General features: G+C 43.4%; 1 protein-coding gene across 1 annotated transcript; it reads left to right on the forward strand.

Annotated features, from left to right (window-relative positions):
- On the forward strand, positions 1 to 21223 carry gon4la (gon-4 like a). Its single transcript, XM_083982021.1, has 24 exons — positions 1 to 165; positions 982 to 1056; positions 1171 to 1221; positions 1319 to 1372; positions 1872 to 1967; positions 2073 to 2165; positions 3433 to 3594; positions 4303 to 4513; positions 5739 to 5840; positions 5936 to 5976; positions 6091 to 6212; positions 7207 to 7438; positions 9406 to 9492; positions 9884 to 10061; positions 10334 to 10484; positions 11214 to 11361; positions 11644 to 11760; positions 13067 to 14065; positions 15353 to 15463; positions 15556 to 15744; positions 16662 to 16805; positions 17494 to 17774; positions 17978 to 18080; positions 19952 to 21223. Exons 2-24 carry the CDS (start codon positions 1012 to 1014, stop codon positions 20063 to 20065), a joined length of 3831 nt encoding a protein of 1276 aa, XP_083838147.1. The 5' UTR covers positions 1 to 165; positions 982 to 1011; the 3' UTR covers positions 20066 to 21223.
- Positions 21224 to 21424: the final 201 nt, after the last annotated feature.

The following is a 21424-nucleotide window of genomic DNA, read 5'->3' on the forward strand; positions in this document are numbered from 1 at the left end:
CTGACGGGTGAGGAAGATGAGCTGGGGGGCGGGGCTTCGGAGAGCGTCGAAGAGGAGGAAGAGGCGTCTGTAGACGTGGAGATTGGCAGACAGCTGGACCAATCACTGGAGACCAAGTCCAAACAACACAACCTGACCACAGTGAACGTCAGAAACATCATCCACGTGAGTTCACCTGAACAAACCTGAAAACACACACAGAAAATGACGGGAATTCTCCTTTAATGTTGTATGTGGTTTATTTTGTAAGTAATGCTCTCTATAGGTCCCCGAGTGCGACTGTAGGAACATTTCTGAGAAAATATAAAATAACAACACTGAGTGTGTATAACTCTGTTAATATGAGAGAGCAGTGTTAACGTGTGTTTTTATCACGTAGCTCTGTTTACTCTAGCTTCCTGGGTAGACCTTACTAGTCGACTGTCGAGCTCAGGACGCGAGTAAAACATGGATTTAGGAGGAAAAGAAAGATTTTGGATGGGGAAAAAAGCATCAATATGAATATAACTGTTTTTTCCATCCAAAATCTTCTTTTTCCTCCCAAATCCATGTTTTACTCGCGTCCCGAGCTCGACAGTCGACTAGTAAGGTCTACCCAGGAAGCTAGAGTAAACAGAGCTACGTGATAAAAACACACGTTAACACTGCTCTCTCATATTAACAGAGTTATTCACACTCAGTGTTATGTGGTGAGGAACTGGTGGATGTTGCAAAGCATGTGTAGTGATATTTTGAGCATTATATCGAGGACAAAGCCGCGGTTAGAAGAACTGCCCCCATTACTTCACTGTTTAACTGCAGTGTAGCGCAGCTAGCAGGAGGAGAGCTCGGTCCGGGCTGCACATATTTTTCTCGTATTTTTCCTACAGTCGCACTCGGGGACCTAGAGCTGTAGAGCGTTACTTAGAAAATGTCAGGAATTCTCCTTTAAATGACGCCTGATTGTAAAATAATCAAGTAAATCTGACCTCTGACCAACAGGAAGTCATCACTAACGAACATGTGGTGGCCATGATGAAAGCTGCCATCAACGAGACCGAGGCCGTCCCTCCATTCGTGAGTCTCAGTCTCTCTCTCCCCCCGTGTCTGTCGTCCAATCAAAGCTTGTTATTATTGATTAGTCCTAATTAATCTGTTTCCACTGATCGGGGGGTTTTCCTGTTTGTTTAGGAGCCGACAATGACTCGATCCAAGTTTAAAGAAGTGGTGGAGAAAGGAGTGGTGAGACTACACAGCATCTGTCTAACATCTGTTTAATGTCTGAAGACTGAATAATGAAGCTGACGTTCCTGACGTTCTTGTGATTTTTACCCGTCAGGTGATTCCAGCCTGGAACATTTCTCCCATCAAGAAAACCAGTGATGTCAACAAGGTAAAACTGTCTTTTTTCTTTTGTTTTCAACCTTTATAAGTGTTAATATTCATCAAATCAATGTTTTTTTGGGGGGTTTTCTTTTCATATTTGAGGCTACTGTTTGATTTTTATAGATAAGGTAGATAGTCCTTTATTGTCGTTCATTTATACACACTGGTGTGTAGAGAACGAAATGTTGTTGCTCTCGTTCAGACGGATAAAAACGGACCTAAAAATAAACCAGAGTTAATAGGTAAATATAAAATATACACCATGAATAAATAAATAAATACTGAAGAATAAGTAAAAAAAAAGACCAGGTTACAAATACAGAATACAGAAATAAGTACAGAATACAAAACAAACATTTATTATATTACAACTGACTCAAAATATAAATAGAAAACTATCTTAAATCTATTTGAAATATTTTTAAAAACATTTAGAAAACCGATTTTTGCCTGAAATAAGATTTGTGAGTTGTATGTTGAGCACCGGCTGTTTGTTTTGTCCTCAGGCTCCTCAGTTTGTGGACATCCCTCTGGCTGAGGAAGACTCCTCTGATGAAGAGTATCGTCCTGATGAAGATGACGAGGATGAGACGGCTGAAGATGTGAGACAGTGCTGCCATTTTTGTTTTTTTTAAACTGCTGCGTCATACTGATGACTGAAGTATTGGTTTGTGTGGAGGTATTGATTGTGGGTTATTGGTGTTTAGACGTTTCAGGAGAGCGACATGGAGAGCACAGCCTCGTCTCCCAGAGGAAGTCGTCTGGTCAGAGTGGACGAGGACAGCTGCAGCCCCTGGCAGGTACAGCTGGGAAACTACAACACACACCGTGTCTACATTCACAGGCCTGTAAAGGTCACACAACCAGCTACATCTACATCTACAATCTCCATGCATTCTACAGAAAAGAGCAATCGGGATAAGAAACAACGCCGGCTACAGGGACCACACACACATCTATTGTTTTTACAGCCAAGGATACTAAAACTCATGGATCAAACAGCACAAATCATGTTCAAAGCAAAAAAAAAAATTAGTTACCAGGAACATTCAGAGGGAAGGAAAATATAATTTAAGGGGATTGTTTTACTTCAAGAAAGCAAAAGTAAGAACAACAAAGAAAAGTGTTGGTGTCTCTATATCATGGATGCAAACAGCGCGCCGAAAAGCGAAACTCGCTTTTTTCATGACCAATTAGGTGACTTGGGTGAATCGTTCAGATCCGAAGAGTTTTTGTTTTTGGGAGGGGGGGGGGGGGGTCTCTCAGCGTCTCAGCTGGGGTCAGTATAATGTTTTTCTAACAGGCTGACTGACAATCACGTGAAACTGAGGCGAACTCATTCATGGTTGTCTCTGATTATACTGATAACAGCCGACCTCCAATGTAGACGCGCGACATGCGCACTCATTAAAGCGGCGCGTATCCGCGTACATCGGTGCGACGGCGACGCCGTTTTTCCCCCCGTGCATGTGGAGCTGTGCGCCGCGGACATGCACAGTTCCCTACGTTGCTGTGTCAGGCAGGTGTTTCCCACGGAGCTCTGCCCCGTTTCAGAGGTGAAGGAAGCCCTAAGTGGAAAGACGTCACCTCCGCGATGTAGAATGTGTTCAATTAAAGTGAAACTAACACATTATATAGACCTAGCTATATGTCCATTACACACTGAATGAAACATCACATGTCTTTATTTATTCAGTTTATTTTAATAGTAATAATTATGACTAACATTCAGTGAAGACCTAAAAATCAGTATCTCCAAAATGGAAATATTGCAAAGGTTTTTGTTTTTTTTTAAAGCATTTTTAGTATAGAATTGACCTTCTGGAAAACTATGTCTATCTATATGCACTCAATACTTGGTTGGGGTTGAACTACTGGAAATTGCCTTTCCGTGATATTGTAATGTACTTATTTGTTAATGGTGAGCACCCCCCCCCCGTGAAATTCCTCTCTTTTTTGGTCCTGACCCGTTTGCATCCCTGCTATATGTGGTGTGAAACTATGGAGCAGCCTAAAGGATGAGTTGAACTAATGTCCAAATATGGACAATATATCTCCTCCCTCCAGACCACTCGGACCCGGTCCAGGGCTTTGAGGCCGGTGTCGGTCTCCATGGGTCCTCCGCCTCCTCCCAAAGCCCTGCTCCCTAAAGCTGTGCCTGACAGCTCCTTTCTGGAGAAACTTCACGCTGTGGAGGAGGAACTGGCCGTTTGTATGGAGCCCTACCAGGTAAGAAACCCCTTCGTCAGCAGATACAAACATCACAGTGGGTTTGAAGATGGATTATACATACATATACATCATACATACATTATCCATCAGGTCCAAATAAACACAGTAATGTCACATATCAGGTACACACAGTATGTAACTGAAAGGATGAATGATTTTATACCTATTTGAAGAGGAACTATATTAGCTTAACTATAATGAATTTCTACCTGAATTAAACCGCTTCAGAGTAATTGTGATAGTTTAATAAATTACTTGTAACTTGTTCCAGGGAGAATTGAGGCTCTCTGCCTTCCACCTAGCGTCTCTTGGCTGAAAACCAACCTTGTAAGATCAGCGCCTACGACCCGGTGTCAGATTAGACTACACAAATATACACATCGTAAGATTGTATATGATCTATAACGTCATCTACAGCTCTATTGATTGATTTCTCGCCAGCTTCGTTGTAAAACAAATGCACATGGCCGAGAAGAGGGTTAGTGAAACAGCGGAAAAGCGACCAGACTGACATAGTTCCTCTTTAAACTGTGGTAGTTGTGCACTTCTGCCTCTTGTGACTAAAATGAGTTTTACAACAACAAACATCTCGGAGCTCAGGATTATTTCTCGTCAATCTCATATTCTTCAGATTTAAGATTCCTGTGATGCAAACACATGAAACGTGACTAAACAGATGAATTAATTAAACGCCGTCCCTCTCAGCCTCTGTCGGAGTCGGAAGACGAGGTCGGTCTGATGGCGTTGCGGACTCGGTCCAAGCGTCCTCTGCGTGACGTCCCGCTGGGCCGGCTGGAGGCGGAGCTCCGAGCGCCCGACATCACACCGGACATGTACGACTCCAGCTCCGCCCACGAGGACAGGGACTGGACCGATTGGCTGAGAGGCCTGATGACCTCGGAAATAGACAACGAAGGTGAGGACAGGTGTGTGTGTGTGTGTGTGTGTGTGTGTGTGTGTGTGTCGGTGTGTGTCGGTGTGTGTGTTGTAGGGATGTCACGATTACAGTTGTCCTCAGTACGATTATTGTCAGAGAATTTATCACGATATTACGATAATCACGATTATGCGTTGATTGATTTCACAACTCTATTCATATGTAAACTCACATGAACACTCTTTGAAGGTTTTAAAGGGATAGTTCAACATTTTGGTAAATTGGCCCGTTGCCATAATCCCTATAGTCATAGCAGTAGTTTCGTTACCTTTAATTGTCGGTTTTAGAACGGCCGAGCCGCGAGCTGCTCAGAGCTACACTATGGAGGCTGAAGGAATTTCTTGGTTTCCCTCAACAAACTCATCAAATACACAATCCAACAACTCCAAAACGCTCTGGTGGACAAGTTGTGACCTGCACATTCACCACGCTATGAGATAATAACAGAACGTTACCAGACAGACTTGTTTTAGAGGTAAATTCATGCAAAACCGCTGATGCGCGTTGCGTTCAGGGACAGTTTTTCAGCAAGCAGACAATGTATTTACCTCGAAAACGGCTCCGTTCCGTAACATTCCATTATTATCTCATAGCGTGGTGAATGTGCAGCTCACAACTTGTCCACGAAAGCGTTTCGGAGTTTCTGGATTTTGTATTTGATGAGTTTGATGAGGGAAACCAAGAACTTCCATTAGCCTCCATAGCGTAGCTCATGGCTCTGCTCCGCCGTTCTAAAAATAGCTTGCACCGACAATTAAAGGTAACGAACCTACTGCTAGGACTATAGGGATTATGGCAATGGGCCAATTTACCAAAATGTTGAGCTATCCCTTTAAAGTTTCCTTTATTTCTATATTTTGATGCCAACATAACAAAAATATATAGCAACAAAGTCAAGTAACAAATGGCAATTAAACAAAAATCACCGCTGCTCTGTAAACAATGAAACCAAAAATGCTACATACGTACTATATACAGTATTTACATGGGAAAGGCTAAAGGTTTAAGTGTGGGAACGTCAGCATGTTCACGTGCTCAGAGCTGTGAGCTTTTCTGACGGTATTCAGGAAACGTTACGATCAGTTAATCGTAGCGCTTAATACCGCAATTAATTGTGAAATCGAGTAATCGTGACGTCCCTAGTGCGTAGTTTGTTTTTAGTTGTGTGTGTCTCTGTCTGACTGTTTGTCTCTTTCTGTCTCAGAGGAGTGCGATGATGAAGATGATCCCGAGTACAATTTCCTGGCCGACACCGACGAACCTGACCTTGAGGATTACCGTGACGACAAGGCTGTCCGAATCACCAGTCAGTACACACACACACACACACACACACACACACTAAACACATATCTGAGTGTGTGTGTGACTCTGCTGATGTTGTTTTGTTTTGTCGTCCAGAGAAGGAGGTGAACGAGCTGATGGAGGAGCTGTTTGAGACGGTGAGTCGCTCTGCTGAACACACTCCGCCCCGGACACGGTCACATGACCAACCGTCATTCACTAAACCTGTGTGTGTGTATGTGTGTGTGTGTGTGTGTGTGTGTGTGTATCAGTTGAAAGAAGACCTTGCAGGACAGGAAGTGGATGATGAAGGCCACGAGGAAGAGGAGGAGCCACAGGAGGAAACACTGAACACATCGGTTCAGGCCGACGTTCCACCAGAGCTGGAAAACACGTATGTAACGCTACACACACACACACACACACACACACACACACACACACACACACACACAGATATAAACAGAGGTGTATAAAGTACTTGAGAAAAACAACTAAGTACAAGTACAAATACCAGAACTGAAAATGACTTTGATAAAAGTTAAAGTCACCCGTAAGAAAACCACTTGAGTAAAAATCTTAAAGTAGCTCACATTAAATGTACTTAAAGGGACATTGTGTAACTTCTCCTGTTATCTATTCACGAAAATCGATTATTTCGTTCAAAAGTCTGTTTTTCATTCATCAGTAATCCCCCCCAACAACAAACTGAAGTGTTCCTTTCAGCTCTGAATTTGCCGTTCATATCATTCATATCTACATGGAGCGGGTAAGCTCGGTGCTGGCTGCCATGTTGTGTCGTCGCCATGTTGTTACGTTCAGTGGCAGCGTGACGGTAGGAAACCACGGAAACTCAGCGGAGACACCGGAGCTGTCGGCTCAGGTCGAGGTGGCGTCAACATATATGCGACAACATATTGTCACGTGTATTGTTTTGCCTCGTGCTGACGGACCACTTGTTTACATAGACGCTTGTTTATGCCGTTACCTGCAGCAGCTGTCGTCCGTCTGCCGTTTGCCCAATTTCACGTGAATGCAGCATGAAAAATACGACTGAGTTGCTTGCGATCTACAAACGCAACGCTAGATGGGAGTAATTCCTACACAATGCACCTTTAAGTATCAAAAGTATCTCGTGAAAAAATGTACTCAAGTATCAAAAATACAAGTAAAGCACAAAGTATTTTTATAGTTCTCTTTATTTATTTAACTTTCAGGTGAATGAAATAGATGATAAAACCAGATAATCCTTTGATGATTAATTATATTTCTATTTTAATTTGTAACGAATAACGAGGTGGCAAACATCAACGTTACGGAGTAAAAAAAAACTCAAGTAAAGTAGAGATCTGGATATAAATGAACACTTGTGTGTGTGTGTCTCTCAGGGAGCTCGGCGACGAAGGTGATGATGATGATGAGGATGATGACGACGATGAGGATGATGAGGTGGTGGACGGACCAATCACAGAGCTGCGAACAGTGAAGCAGCAGCTGGTTGTGATCAGGAAGAAGCCGCAGACACACACGCCGTGCAACACACACACAATGTTTGCGGAGCCGTACACACTGAAGCTGGACGCGCAGCAGAAGACCAGACTGAGGCAGCAGCTGCAACAGGTACACACACACACACACACACACACACACACACACACACTAGAGGTGGGAAAAATGATCGATTCTAAGATGCATCGCGATTCGGCCGTGCACGATTCTGCATCGATTCAGCAACGTGACATAATCGCTTTTTTTTTTCTTTTATTATATTATATTTCTGGCCGCTCTTGGACAGTAAAGTTGTGAGGTTTCAACTACTTCCGGTGGCAGAGTTGCAATGACATGCGCACTGTTTTGATTCCAGTCAGTTTCCACCGCCTGTCGATGTCCTGTGTCAGGCTCCAGCTGTCCAAAGCCCGCCACAACACGTACGCAGAGATTATATTGCCGGACGCCAGAGCCACGGCCGGAGCACGGCATATCAATTTATAACAGAGCAGCTCGTGCGGACAGGAAGTCGTGCATAGACACAAAATAAAACATCCGGTTTATTTTCAAAATAAAATACTCCGTCGCCTGGAACAAACTGACCGATCAGAAACTCTTTCAACTTTGTGGACTGTCTGCATGTGAAGACTGACTGGAGTGAAGCTGACCTCATCTGCTTCAGAGAGGGACAAGTTGCAGTGTCGGACTTGGGTCTCTGCTCCGTCTCCGGTCCCGAACGGGCTCCGGACACGGAGCAGAGAGGGGGAGGAGGGGCGGGGGGGTGAAGCGCTACAGCGCAACGGAGACAGAGACCCATGCATGCAGGTCCGACAGCGCAGCGAGGAGAACAGTACGTGAGGAAGATGAAGATGAACTAATGAACGATGAGCTTGGTCGCTAATGTGTAAAAATAAACTGAGGGATTTAGAAATAAAGGCCGTTGGCCGTAGCGTCACACTGAGCTGTCAGATGCAGCCTGACTCCATACGCCAGATGCCAGGCTGCTGTATGGAGCCAGGCAGGCTCAGGCTGCATATCACATCAAAAGCAGAGATCTATGCATTATATGAGATAAATGTAAGTCAGACAAATATAGTTTAAATTCAGAGTCTTTTTTTTTTTTTAAGCGTAATGCTGTGGGTACAGGGAGACTGGAGTGCGGGAGGGGGGCGGATGGGAGGGGCACCCCCGCACCATAGTTCCAACGTCTCTCTGCTCTAGGCTACATGAAGTTAAGTATTAGGCTATAAAATTGTAATGCACTAGGCTACAGTGGAAAGACTTGTGTTTTTGGTTTTCAGGGATGGACATTTCAAAAATGTTTAGACATATATATTAAGAAGAGTGATTTATGTGATTATATCACAGCAGTTTTGAAATGAATAGGAGTCCAAAACAATATGTATCCGACTGCTTGTAGTAAGTGATGAAAAATTAGCCATGTTGTGCACAATGTGCAGTAATGAAAAAAAGTGAGAAGAATCGTGATGCATTGCAGAATAAATCGAATCGTTAAGCAGATAATCGGAATCGGATCGAATCGTGAGGCTGGTAGAGATGCACAGCTCTAACACACACACACACAGTTAAACACACTCACAATAGAGCGTCAAACTATTTATTTATTTACCTATTTTATTTTATTCTCATTCTCACTCTCTACATTTATGTAATATAATTGTTATTCATTTCTATTTATCATTATTTTATCTTATATATGTATTTTAAAATGTATAGTTATGTATTTATACTGTTTTCCTACATGATTCTTGAATATAAGTTTAAAGATTATGTGCAGCTATAAAAGGGAAAACATGTAAATGAAAGGAAATGTATATGTCATGTTGCTGTTAAGAAAGAAAATAACAATTAAGTAAAGAAACAAACAAAAAAGGCACTAAACAGAAACACATCAGCTGAAATTAACCCTTAGAGGTCTGAGCCTATTTTGTTTTTGAATACTTTTGATTTGGCCTTAATATACACATACACATAATAAATGTTTAACATGCCCATGAAGCACAACTTCATCTATATGATCTGATAATTATTTTTTCACTTTAACCGACTTTATCAACACATTTGGCCCAAAAATGCAGCACGTCCAGCTGCTGACTCAGATCCACCTGCTGACTTCACCTGTGACCAAACTGCAGAGTGAGGCCGAGACCACCAGACAGTTCCTGGTAACGCACGCACACACACACACACACACACACACACACACACACACACACACACACACACAGATACCCTCCAGTTTAATGAACACATAATTAAAATGTGAAATAATTGAAGGGGGATTTCAGTTTTTTACAATCTGGACCTTATTTCTAGCATAAAATATGATCATTTACTCACCCAGATAACTTTGGTGTCATTACAAGTTGTGCGAGTACACGGGGCACGCAATGCATCCTCTAAATAACACATTATCCGCCGCAAAACTCGTTCATTTCACCAATATTTTGTTATGATACACTAGTGCTATTCCCCTCCAGAATGTCCAGAATGTAAAAAATGGAAATTCCCCTTTAAATAACCCCCGTCCCCTCCGTCCCCTCCGTCCCTCCTCAGTTTGAGCTGGACGTGCTCGCCCAGCGGTCAGAGCTGCTCATGTCTTCGGCTCGTCCCGGATTCTGCAGCATCTTCCGGTGCTCCAACCTGTCGGGGGCGCTGCAGCTGCTGGAGGAGCTGAGAACGGCTCCCGTCGCCTACCAGCCGCAGCCGCACCCGCCGGACGCCAGAGGATACAGTGAGTCCACTTGAGCTGCTCCTGAACGAACGTTTACATTGCACATCTATGATATTTGGATTAAATTTTTGTTATAATATGAATTTTACAACTGTTTTACACGTAGCGAGTCACCTGTTTGATTCTGAACAGATCTAAACAGGATGAGGAAGAACAGTGGAGTGAGTGAAGTGCTTAATGTTAGACGCCGGGAGTTCTGGGACACATCTGCATCTGTGTGTAACTGTGGAAACACTGATGTGTGTGTGTGTTGTGTGTCTCTATAAATGCAGTGCGCTGTTACCCAGTGATGCCGGCTGAGCTCGCCTGGCTCTTCGCCACTCGTCCGGTTTTCCTCTACCCAGAGCTGCTGCCCTGCGCCAGCCTGGACCCGGCCCTGTACTGCCCCCGCAGGTCGGCCGCCTTCACTGCAGCTGAGGACTGGTAATCGCACACAAAGACACACACACACACACACAGTTTGATTCAACTTTAACTTAAGTTTTTATTTCTTTTTTCTCAACAGCAACATGACATATAGTACATTTTTTTTCATTTACATGTTTTCCCTTTTACAGCTGCACATAATCTTTACACTTACATTCAAGAATCGTGTAAGGAAACAAGATTCAAGATTCAAGAAGACTTTATTGTCATCGTATAATTGTACAACGAAGTTCTGTTGGCACTTCTCCGGCTTGCAATCAATCAATCACAGACAATTAAAAAAACACAAATAAGACCATAAAAGGACAAATAAGACAAATAGCAGTAGTATAAAAATCATCAGTTCAAACCAGCAAAACAAGATAGATAGATAGATAGATAGATAGATAGATAGATAGATATACTTTATTGATCCCAAGCTGGGAAATTACAGTAAATACATACCGGTAACTATATAAATTCTAAAATATAAACATGATAAAATAAAATAATCATAAATAGAAAATAGTAACAGTTATATTACATAAATTTAGAGAGAGAGAAGGAGAAGAAAATAGAATAGGTAAATAAATAAATAGGTTGACTCTCTATTGTGAGTGTGTTTAACGTTGTGTGTGTTTCTGTGTGTGTGTGTTTCTGTGTGTGTGTGTGTGTGTGTGTGTGTGTGTGTGTGTGTGTGTGTGTGTGTGTGTGTGTGTGTGTGTGTGTGTGTGTGTGTGTTCTCAGCCTCCTGGTTCTGGGTCTCAGAAACATGGAGGGTTCATGTGACCCGACCAAGATGGTGTCTCAGTTCCTGCTGAGGAAGACTCTGGTCCAGGTCCGACGAAGGATCCTGCAGTGCTGCAGACCTGGTTTCCCTGACAACGTTGTCAAGGTGACACAGCGAGGGAGGACACACACTCATACAGATTTCTTTGTTTTCCAAATATTTTTATTGAAAAAAACAAAACAAAACATTATGACAATTTCAATCACAGAAATACAATTTACTGTACCGGTATATACAAAGTCACATAAACACATAAATGAAAATGACCAAAAATCACTCTGACTATAATGTAGAAGACGATAATTAAATTAGATTATGAAGAGCAATGTGGCAGCTGATTCCTAACCGTGTCAGTCTTTGTGTTGACCTGGTCCCGCTCCCCTGCAGGTGTTCAGGTATCAGCGGCTGCTGCGGCCGATGCCTCTGGCCTGTCGCCCCGTCGGTGCGTCAGAGCAGCGCCCCCCGGTGGAGAGAGAGGAGAGCGTCATGCCGCTGTGGCTGTCGGTAGGTGACGGTCGATGTTAGAAACACATTTCACGTATTTTATTATTATTGTACGAGACTTTTCGGCATTTATTTTGTGTTTTATTTTGGTGGGTTTTATTCATATGTTTATTTATAGTTATCAGTGCCAGGTGTTGCTGATTGAAGCACACAATTATTTGACCGTGCTGTGTAGACGCTGTTTTGTTGTTTTGCTAAGAATTTGGATTTTGTTTAGTTTGAAGAACAGAAATAACTCAATTTTGTTCATCAGAGGAACCTCTTTTGGACACTTTCAATTTTATTGCACCCATGCACATTCACCACGCTATGAGATAATAACAGAAGAACGTTACGAGACGGAGTTGTTTTCGAGGTAAATTGATTGATGTGCATTCCTGTCAAGGGCAGTTTTTCGGCAAGCAGTCTCTGCATTTACCTCTAAAACAACAATGTTGTGTTATTATCTCATAGCGTGGTGAATGTGCAGGTCACAACTTGTCCACCAGAGCGTTTTGGAGTTGTTGGATTATGTATTTGATGAGTTTGATGAGGGAAACCAAGAAATCCAATGAGCCTCTGTAGCGTAGCTCTGAGCAGCTCGCGGCTCTGCTCCGCCGTTCTAAAAATAGCTTGCACCGACAATTAAAGGTAACAAACCTACTGCTATGGGGATTATGGCAATGGGTCAATTTTGCCAAAATGTTGAACTATCCCTTTAAATCAGACTTCTGGGGGTGAGAGAGGAATGAACATAGAAACAAAATAGAGAACAGCTGTCGAAAAGAACACATGAATGGGACGGGGGATGTGTTTGTGTTTGGCGTAGTAACATGTCTGTCAGACTGTAGCAGCTGAAAAAGTCCCGGAAAATTATTTCAAGAAACGAGTGGGAACCTGTTTTTCTTTTATTTGTGTTTAGGAAGAGAAAAGTCACTATTATTTATTCTCCTTTATTTAAAGCAGAAGTGAGTGATATATTTGTGTTAATATAAGTCTTAAATAGTTGTATCTTCCGACAGCAATCACTTATATAGAGCGTTTGGTCTGAAACACGGGTCTGTCAGTCACTCTGCTCTGCTGTAAGCCGAGGAGAAAACTTTCCTTGTATCCTACAACCTTTATCCAATGAGGAGAGAGAACGGCATAAAGGGGCGGTCCTCTCTGTGTGTGCAGCCAAGGGATGCGCGTGAATGTGGTGACGTAGGGACGAGGGCGGGGGCTGCTAACTCCATGGCTGACAAGAAGTTAGCCAAAACGACCGGATCGCTTACTTCTGCTTTAATTATTTATTTATTCATTTACCCCCCCCCTTCTCCCCATACAGAGGAGTCTTCCTGTCATCCACCCGACCATTAAACAATACAACGCGCCGCTCGGCTCCGCCCCGAAGGCCCCGACCAGGAGCGTCCGACCCCGTCAGAGCCACGTGACCTCCGTTCGCCCGTCCGCCGCCGCCGCCGCCTACAGCTTCCCCGCCGGGACGCGGTACCCCCCGCGCCTCCCTCACAACTTCGACTTCAAGCGCATCGGCTTCGTCGAGCTGCAGCAGCCCCTCCCCCCTCCGTCCGCTGACTCCTCCCCCTCGACTGACGGACAGATGGACAGCCCCTCCCCCTCCCCCTCCTCTTCCTCTTCCTCCTCTTCCTCCTCCACGCTGCCTCCTTCTCCTCGCCGGTCTCACTGCTCCCACGCTGCTGCGCTCAGCCCCCCTCGGGTCCTCCTGCACAGACTCCTCCTCACCAGGACCGACAACCCCACCGACGTCACCTCCTCCTCCTCGTCCTCCTCCGTCTCCACGACGACCGCAGAGAAAATCAAACGCCACTATCGGACTCTGGCCGGCCTGAGGAGGAGGAGGAGGAGGAGGAGGAGGTTGTCGTCACCTCCTGAAACAGAGAAACTGGCCTCAAACGGAGCAAGGAGGGATGAAGAGGCGCTGACTCCTCCTCCTCCTCCTCCTCCTCCTGAAGGCCCCGCCTCCTCTCAGGTGGATGATGTCATCAAGGTAAATGACAAGGAAAGACAGGAGGAGGAAGAAGAAGAAGAAGAAGGAGAGGAGGAGGAGGAGGAGGAGGAGGAGAGCGAGGTCCTTCTGGCTTTATCTGAATCATCGTCGTCTTCGTCGTCGTCGTCATCATCCAGCACTGACGGAAGTGTCGCCCATGACGACGACCTGACCGACCCCGAAGAGGCGGAGTCAGAGAGCGAACAGGAAGTGACATCAACACCATCGAGAGAAGAGGAGGAGGAGGAGGAGGATGATGAAGATGCTGCTGACAGTGATGGAGAGACGAGCTCAGATGAATCAGTCCTCGGACCTCAGGTCTGTCCCAGCAACACACACACACACACACGCACGCACGCACGCACGCACGCACGCACGCACGCACGCACGCACACACACACACACACACACACACACACACACACACACACACACACACAAACAGCACAGTGTGTGTTTCTTAGTCTTCGTCTGTTCAGTTCACATCATCATCAGATCTTCACTCTACCAGTCCCTCCAGAAAAACGCGATTATGCGATCGTATAATCCAACGCATAATCAACCAAAGTCCACATATTTATGTGGGGGGTCAGCATTTCTTTCCAAAGACGCCGCACTTTCGCCGCATAAATTCAAAGATTTCCACTCAAAATGCGCAAAATATGCGAGGCTTGCATGATTTCATAACCCCCGCATTTTCGTTGCAAAAAAAGTCACATATATCTTCGCAGAAAGCTGAAAAATGTTGCGTTTACTTCACACAAGAGCAGCCATTTTCCTGTGACGTCATCGGAAAGCTGCAAACGATGAAGCCTGCAAATCAGTCTCATTTGCCAACAAAAATAAGATCAAAAGACCGAGCAAATGGCTACCTGTCCTCTGTAAAACAGGAAGCCATTTGCTCGGAAGCTCACATTTAATTTTATTGTTCAATTTATTCATTTTTACAGAAATTATAGCGTTTTCTTTTTATAAAGCGGAGATACGGATATCAACGTTTTGTAAGTTTGAGCCATGTGTAAGATGAGAACTTAATTATTCCCAGCACTTTCTGTGATGTAGGATGTTTGTTTATCATAGGAAGTCATTAGAAATGACTCTTTACATCAAGGTAGTAGCCCAGTGAGAACAGACTGCTGGGGGGATCACTTTTTTTCTTCTTATTCATCAAACCACAGTTTTGCAAATTCCCGCAATTTCATCGCATAAAATTGCATAAATATCCTGCATATTCCATTGCATTTTTTAAGAAAACAATTTTTCTGGAAGGGCTGCTCAACCATTTACATTTTAAAGACATAAAACCAATTGATCGATAAATAAGCTCTGACCTGATCAGTATGTTCATTTGTCATTTAAAGATTCCATCTTGTGGAACTTAATCAATGCTTTATGGACAAAATTATTATTAAACATTTATATTAAAGTGCGTCCAAGCATCAGTATGTCTCCATCAGTACGTTAAATTGTAATAAATAGTAATGTTGTGACAGTTTGTACAAATTAAATTCAACCTTTATTCCCACACTGTGCAGCCGACCCATGACACGATACATTTAGTTCAACACTTTATAAGACATGAATGTTGTGTCTTTGGATGCGCAGGAGAAACCGTCATCAGAGGGAAGTGAGGAGGAGGAAGAAGAGGAAGAGGATGAAGATGAAGATGGGAGAGAGATGGAGGACGTGGTGTTCGCGCAGGATTATCTCCACAGAGTAAGAAGAACGAACACCTGTCTCTGTGTCAGTGCACATACAGGCTCGATCCTGATTGGTCCAGAGAACCGATGATGTTTTTTCCCCTCCAGGTGTGTGAAGTGGTGCAGGCGTCTCCGGGCGTCTCCGAGCAGCTGCTGCAGCTGTTGGATCAGTTTTCGTCAGCGGGGTCCCCGAAACGTCTGTACGACCGGCTGAGCGTCGCGCTGCAGCCGTGGCCTCAGCTGCTCAGAGACTTCGCCGCCTTCCTGAACGCGGGACAAGCCCGTCGCTGCGGACTGGTGAGAGACCGGAGCTACGCTACCAATTTACTGAATAGATTCGATTCACAACGTCCCGATACGATTTCCGATTCAATCCAATATTGATTTTTTCATATTCATTTAGAGACTTGTCAGTTTTAATACCAATTTTGCTCAGTTATGAAAGAGATTTTCACAGGACTAATGCTGCAAATTTTTCAAAGATGGAAACTCTCAAACCTATAACCATGTTTACATTAAAAATTTACCCAAAAGCATTTACTTTAATGCACATTAATTTAACATGACTAGGGCTGCAACTAACGATTATTTTATCATTATCGATTAATCTGTTGATTATTTAAACGATTGATGAAGTTCAAGATTAGTTGTCTGGTCAATAAAATCTTAAAAAATGTTGAGAAACGTCAATCAGTATTTTCTCAAACCGCTAGATAACGTCCTCAAATGTCTCGGTTTGTCCACAAACCAAAGAGATACTCAGGTTATTGTCATAAATGAACAAAGAAACCAGAAATATTCACATTTAAGAAGCTGAAATCAGAGAATGTTGACCTTTTTTTCTTAAAAAACTACTACCCAAACCAATTATTCGATTATCAAAATAGTTGACGATTAATTTAATAATCGATTATTGTTCGATTAATTGTTGCAGCTCTAAACATGACTAATTCCAGAAATAAACAGTGCAACTCTTCAGTACAGTCATGGATGATAATTCAAGTACTGTAATCAATGTGAACATTTCAGCTGCAATTAGGATGTGAACATTTGCACAGATCAAACAGGAAGTGGCATAAATTAAAAGATCAATGAAAGGATTTTATGAATCAATTTCTAAGTCTAGATAGATATGAATCTGAGAATCACTTTGACATCACTCACTGAGCTTTTACCTGTGCAAACTTGTCCTTTCTGTTTTTTTAATCTACCAGTTGTTGGAGCAGCAGATGTTTGAACGCAGCCGACAGTTTCTACGGCAACTGGGGCGACGCCTGGGTGAGAGCTCGTCCCTCTACCAGCAGGTGGTGTCAGTGCTGCAGGGAAGTCCGACACCGCCACTGGAGGACTTGGACAAGGTAGATGATCTTTGACCTTTGACCCCCTCAGAAATCAGATGATCCTTAGTTTAAAAGTGTATGTGTAATTTGTGATACATGCCACATAGCTAATGTTTCCATTAACAGGAAATGTGAGTGAGTGAGTTCAGCATCAAACTCTAAAAACAGCTGTTTCCAAAGGTGGAAAGAAAAAAAAGAGGAACAATGCAAGTTCACTAACCCTCCTCCCGGCCATGTGCATTTGTTTACAACGAAGCTGGCGAGAAATCAGTCAATAGAGCGGTAGATAACGTTATATATCATACACGACGTTACGACGTGTATATTTGTGTAGTCTTATCTGTCATAAACAAGAGATCACGGGTTACAGGGCGCGTTTGTGTCGTGCTGCTGCAGAGACGAGAGCTGGGACACCGGGTCGGAGGCTCTGATCTTACAAAGTTGTTTTTCAAGAGACGCTAGGTGGAAGGCAGAGAGCCTCCGTTCTCCCTGCAACAAGTTACAAGTCATTTATTAAACCATCACAATTACTCTGAAGCTGTTTAATTACGGTCAAAATGTAGCGCAGTTAAGGTAAAAATCCTGCATAGTTCCTCTTTAAAATACAGTATAATCCAGACAAAGTTTGTTAAGTTAAGTTTTAATGATAAGAGTTTAAATCACAGGTTGTTTTTCCTGTTTGTCTGATTCTGTTTTCTTCCCTCAGATCTCCTCTCTCCTCAAACATCACCCCGACCTGCAGGAGAGCTTCCAGCAGCTTCATGTCCGTTCTCCGCCGACAGGAACCTGCTCTGAAACCACAGAGGTGGAACCAGTTTCTCAGAGCTGTGACGGAAACATGAAGAGAGTCGACCATCAGGCGCCTGGAGAGAGTGAGACAGGAAGTGACAGAGAGGAGGAGGAGGAGGAGGAGGAGGAGGAACGACCAGTTTGTGCTAAAAACGTCTCGATGAGCTCCACCGGGGAAAAAGTCGTCGTCTGGACCCGGTAAGAACAAACACACACACACACAAGTTACTGTTACTGAAGTTAACCTGACAGCTACAGAGTCAGAGCTTGTGTCCAGACACATAATAAAAACATAGATGATGAATCACAATAATATTCTAATTATTACATCACAAACTTATTATAGAAAACATGACATTACAGATGATGAAAACCACATAAAGCATCGTGTTGTGTTTCAGGGAGGCGGATCGTGCCATCCTGACGGCCTGTCAGCAGAGAGGAGCCACCAGGAAAACATTCAGACACGTGTCCACCCACCTGGGAAACAAGACTGCCCAACAGGTGAGAGGGGGCGGGGCTTCAGTGTCCAGGTGCAGAGCTGTGGAGGATCACTGAGAGTGTAAATCACTCTTTACTTAAAGGGATAGTTCAACATTTTGGCTATTTTTAGAACAAATGCAGAGACTGGGCCTGTCCCAATATGCACACTCGATCACACTTACACACTTGGGCACTTGGCGTGCGCGTTCATGGGCTTAGTGTCAGTGCGCAAGCGTGTCCCATTCCTCCAACGACCGAAAGTGCAGCGCGCTTGATTTGCACTTTACCCACACTTAAGGTAAGACCGCATCCGAACGGTATTTGGCCAAGTATAAATCCCACAATGCACCACGGTGAAGTCCGCCGTCACCGGGAGCCACAAGCCACGTTTAGGAAATGCGATTGAATTAATCTCAATAAAATGAAATTAACTTTCTATCTCATAGCCTAAGTGTGACTTTTTAATGTCATATTTTATATTCACCATGCTCTGTTCATGTTTTTATTTTTTCGTTTTTCTTGTTTGTTTTATTTACTTACGGAGTTAGGCTTACACATTCATGATTTGAATCTTGCGCATAGAGACACTTTTGGAGTAGATGAGACTGTGATCCAGCAGCACTGTTTATTAAAACTGTTGCTGTGCTGTGTGTGTGTGTCGTCTAGTTGTGTTACTGTGCGCAATGGCACAGGCTGCACTTGTCAAGTGTGTCCCGATTGCTTTTAAATATCCCCCCACACGCTTGGCCACTTAGTACATGCTTGCACACTATATGTAAATATACGTTCTGCCGGCAAAACGTCACCAAAGTGTGTGCGTAACCAAGCGCACTGAGCCAAGTGTGGAGGAATGGGACAGGCCCAAGGGGGCAGTTGTCGGTCTGAGAAGTGAAGCTCACTTCCGCGTTCAAAAAGCTGCAATCCCCTCGGCTGTCGCTGGGGGCTGGCTCCAGAAGGGAGCAACTCCAATCGAGCCCCATGTTAAAATAGCCGATTTTACAGCTTAAAAAAACATATTTACAGCCTGGTACATTTTATTTTTTTGGTCTCAATCGATAGTTTCTACCCCCGCACACACTCTGAGGGGGGTGAATTTTTTTTAAACTCTACCGTTTTACTGTTATTAGGTTTAAAGCTCTGGCCAATTAGGGAGCAGAACCGTTGAGTGACAGGTCCGGCGACCGCTGCTTCGAGGCCAGTGGGCGGGCTCTCGGCCGGCCAACGGCCGCACCGCTCCAAATATGGCAAGTAGAATCCAACATGGCGCGGTTCTAACCCCCGTAGTAGCGGCACAAAACAGACTCCCCCAAACCAATGGGTGACGTCACGGGTGCTACGTCCATTCTTTTTACAGTCTATGGACAGGCCCACTGCCTCCAACGGGAAAGCACATCAGAGGTTTTGCATGAATTTACCTCTAAAACAACTCTGTCTGGTAACGTTCTGTTATTATCTCATAGCGTGGTGAATGTGCAGGTCACAACTTGTCCACCAGAGTGTTTTGGAGTTGTTGGATTGTGTATTTGATGAGTTTGATGAGGGAAACCAAGAAATCCCATCAGCCTCCGTAGCGTAGCTCTGAGCAGCTCGCAGCTCTGCTCTGCCGTTCTAAAAATATCTTGCACCGACAATTAAAGGTAACGAACCTACTGCTATGACTATAGGGATTATGGCAATGGGCCAATTTGCCAAAATGTCTAACTATCCCTTTAATTTTTTTTATTGTATTTATTGTCCTTTTACTCTCTACTGTTTACTCTTTTTCTTTACTGTTTTTCATCTTTTTTATAGTTGTGTGCACTTGCTTCACATATCTTTACTCTGCATAAGAATTCCTATGTACCTGCACAAATAAACTCTATCTTATCTTGTCTCATCTCTGTTTCCTCCAGGTGAGTCTTCGCTTCCACGACCTGATGAATCTCTTCCAGTCTGCATCCCAAAAGTCCACTTCCTGTTCCTCTGAGGGCCGGCCAATCAGCAGACAGGAGGCAGCTCCAGACTGATCAATGGACAGACCTCAGAGTTGACTTCAGAGAGTCTGATCCACATCTGCTGCCTGGGAACGCGGTTCTTTAAAGCCTCCTGAGGGTCCACAGACCTGCTCGGTCCAGAAATATTTTTAAACCCAAAGGAACGTGGACGACTCTAGAGCGGTTTGTAGAACGGGATCTTCAGAAGGAAATAGACTTGAGATGTGAGTCTGGAGTCGGAGGATTTTAAATGAATACGTGAATCACTTTGAATCTTCAGGATTTTCCAGTGAATAAAAACCAGAACCGTCTGAGTTCAGATCTGCTGATCGCTAAGAACGCCTCTGATCCAGGTTTTGTTCTGATAGTTGCACAGTTTGTTGTGGATTTAACCCCCGAAGAATTTCTTCAGCAGTTTGGTTTTCTGTCTGAAGGAACGTCATTGTACAGCTCAGTCTGTGTGAGGATGAATCAGAGTTCAGGCTGCTCACAAATGTTTTATTTATATCTACATTATTTATTTTTAATTTATCTGCTCAGTCACATGACGTGAGTGTGAACGAGGTTGAGCATGTTCTGGTCACAGCTCAGACTCATGATCCGTCTACGTGAAGCTGTGTTCGCCCTGAACGAGTCTCTGTTTCTCAGTCGCTGTTAATGTCTCCAGATCTCTCACAGATTGAGCTCCTGATAGGAAATAGAGAACGATGAAGGATCAATAATTGATTTGACTTTAGTTACTCAAAGAGGAAACATCATCATATATATATATAGATTTTAAATCTATGAATTCATTCTGGTCCTTTGAATCTGTCTGCTCAACTTCATAAACTTTACACATGTAACTGATTTTGAGGCTGAACAGACTGACAGACTAGAATATTGATCGCCAGACAAATCTAATTGTCAGCTCAGACCTGGATCTTTTTGTATTTTGGTTTATTTTTTAAGTTAATGCCTTAAGCATTGAAAAGTAATTTATTGTTTGTTTTTTTTCTTCTTTTTTTTTCATATATATTTTTTTGAGGAGTTAAATCTTCCCAAGATGCATCAGGATTAATCCACTTGATCACTCCCATGATTCCTAGTGGCCTTACATATGTTAGAGAAAGATAGAAGGTTTTGTAGAATGATGTTGGTGTACTGAATGAAGTTTGGCTGTTTCACTCAATAAAAACATTTTTACATGTTTGTTTTTTTCAAACTTATTGATTTCATTTATCATCAGATCATTTGATGACTGAGCTCTCCTCTTAAACAAATAGTCTCATCGGTCTATAACATTTCTCACTGTTTTAAATAACGGGTACTCTTAAAAAAAAGTAAAATAATTATCACTTTTTTGTTAATGGGGACAGCAATCAACAACAACAACAATCACAGTATCCTCTC

The sequence above is a fragment of the Trachurus trachurus genome (genome assembly GCF_905171665.1).
Source record: "Trachurus trachurus genome assembly, chromosome: 11".
NCBI lineage: Eukaryota > Metazoa > Chordata > Actinopteri > Carangiformes > Carangidae > Trachurus > Trachurus trachurus.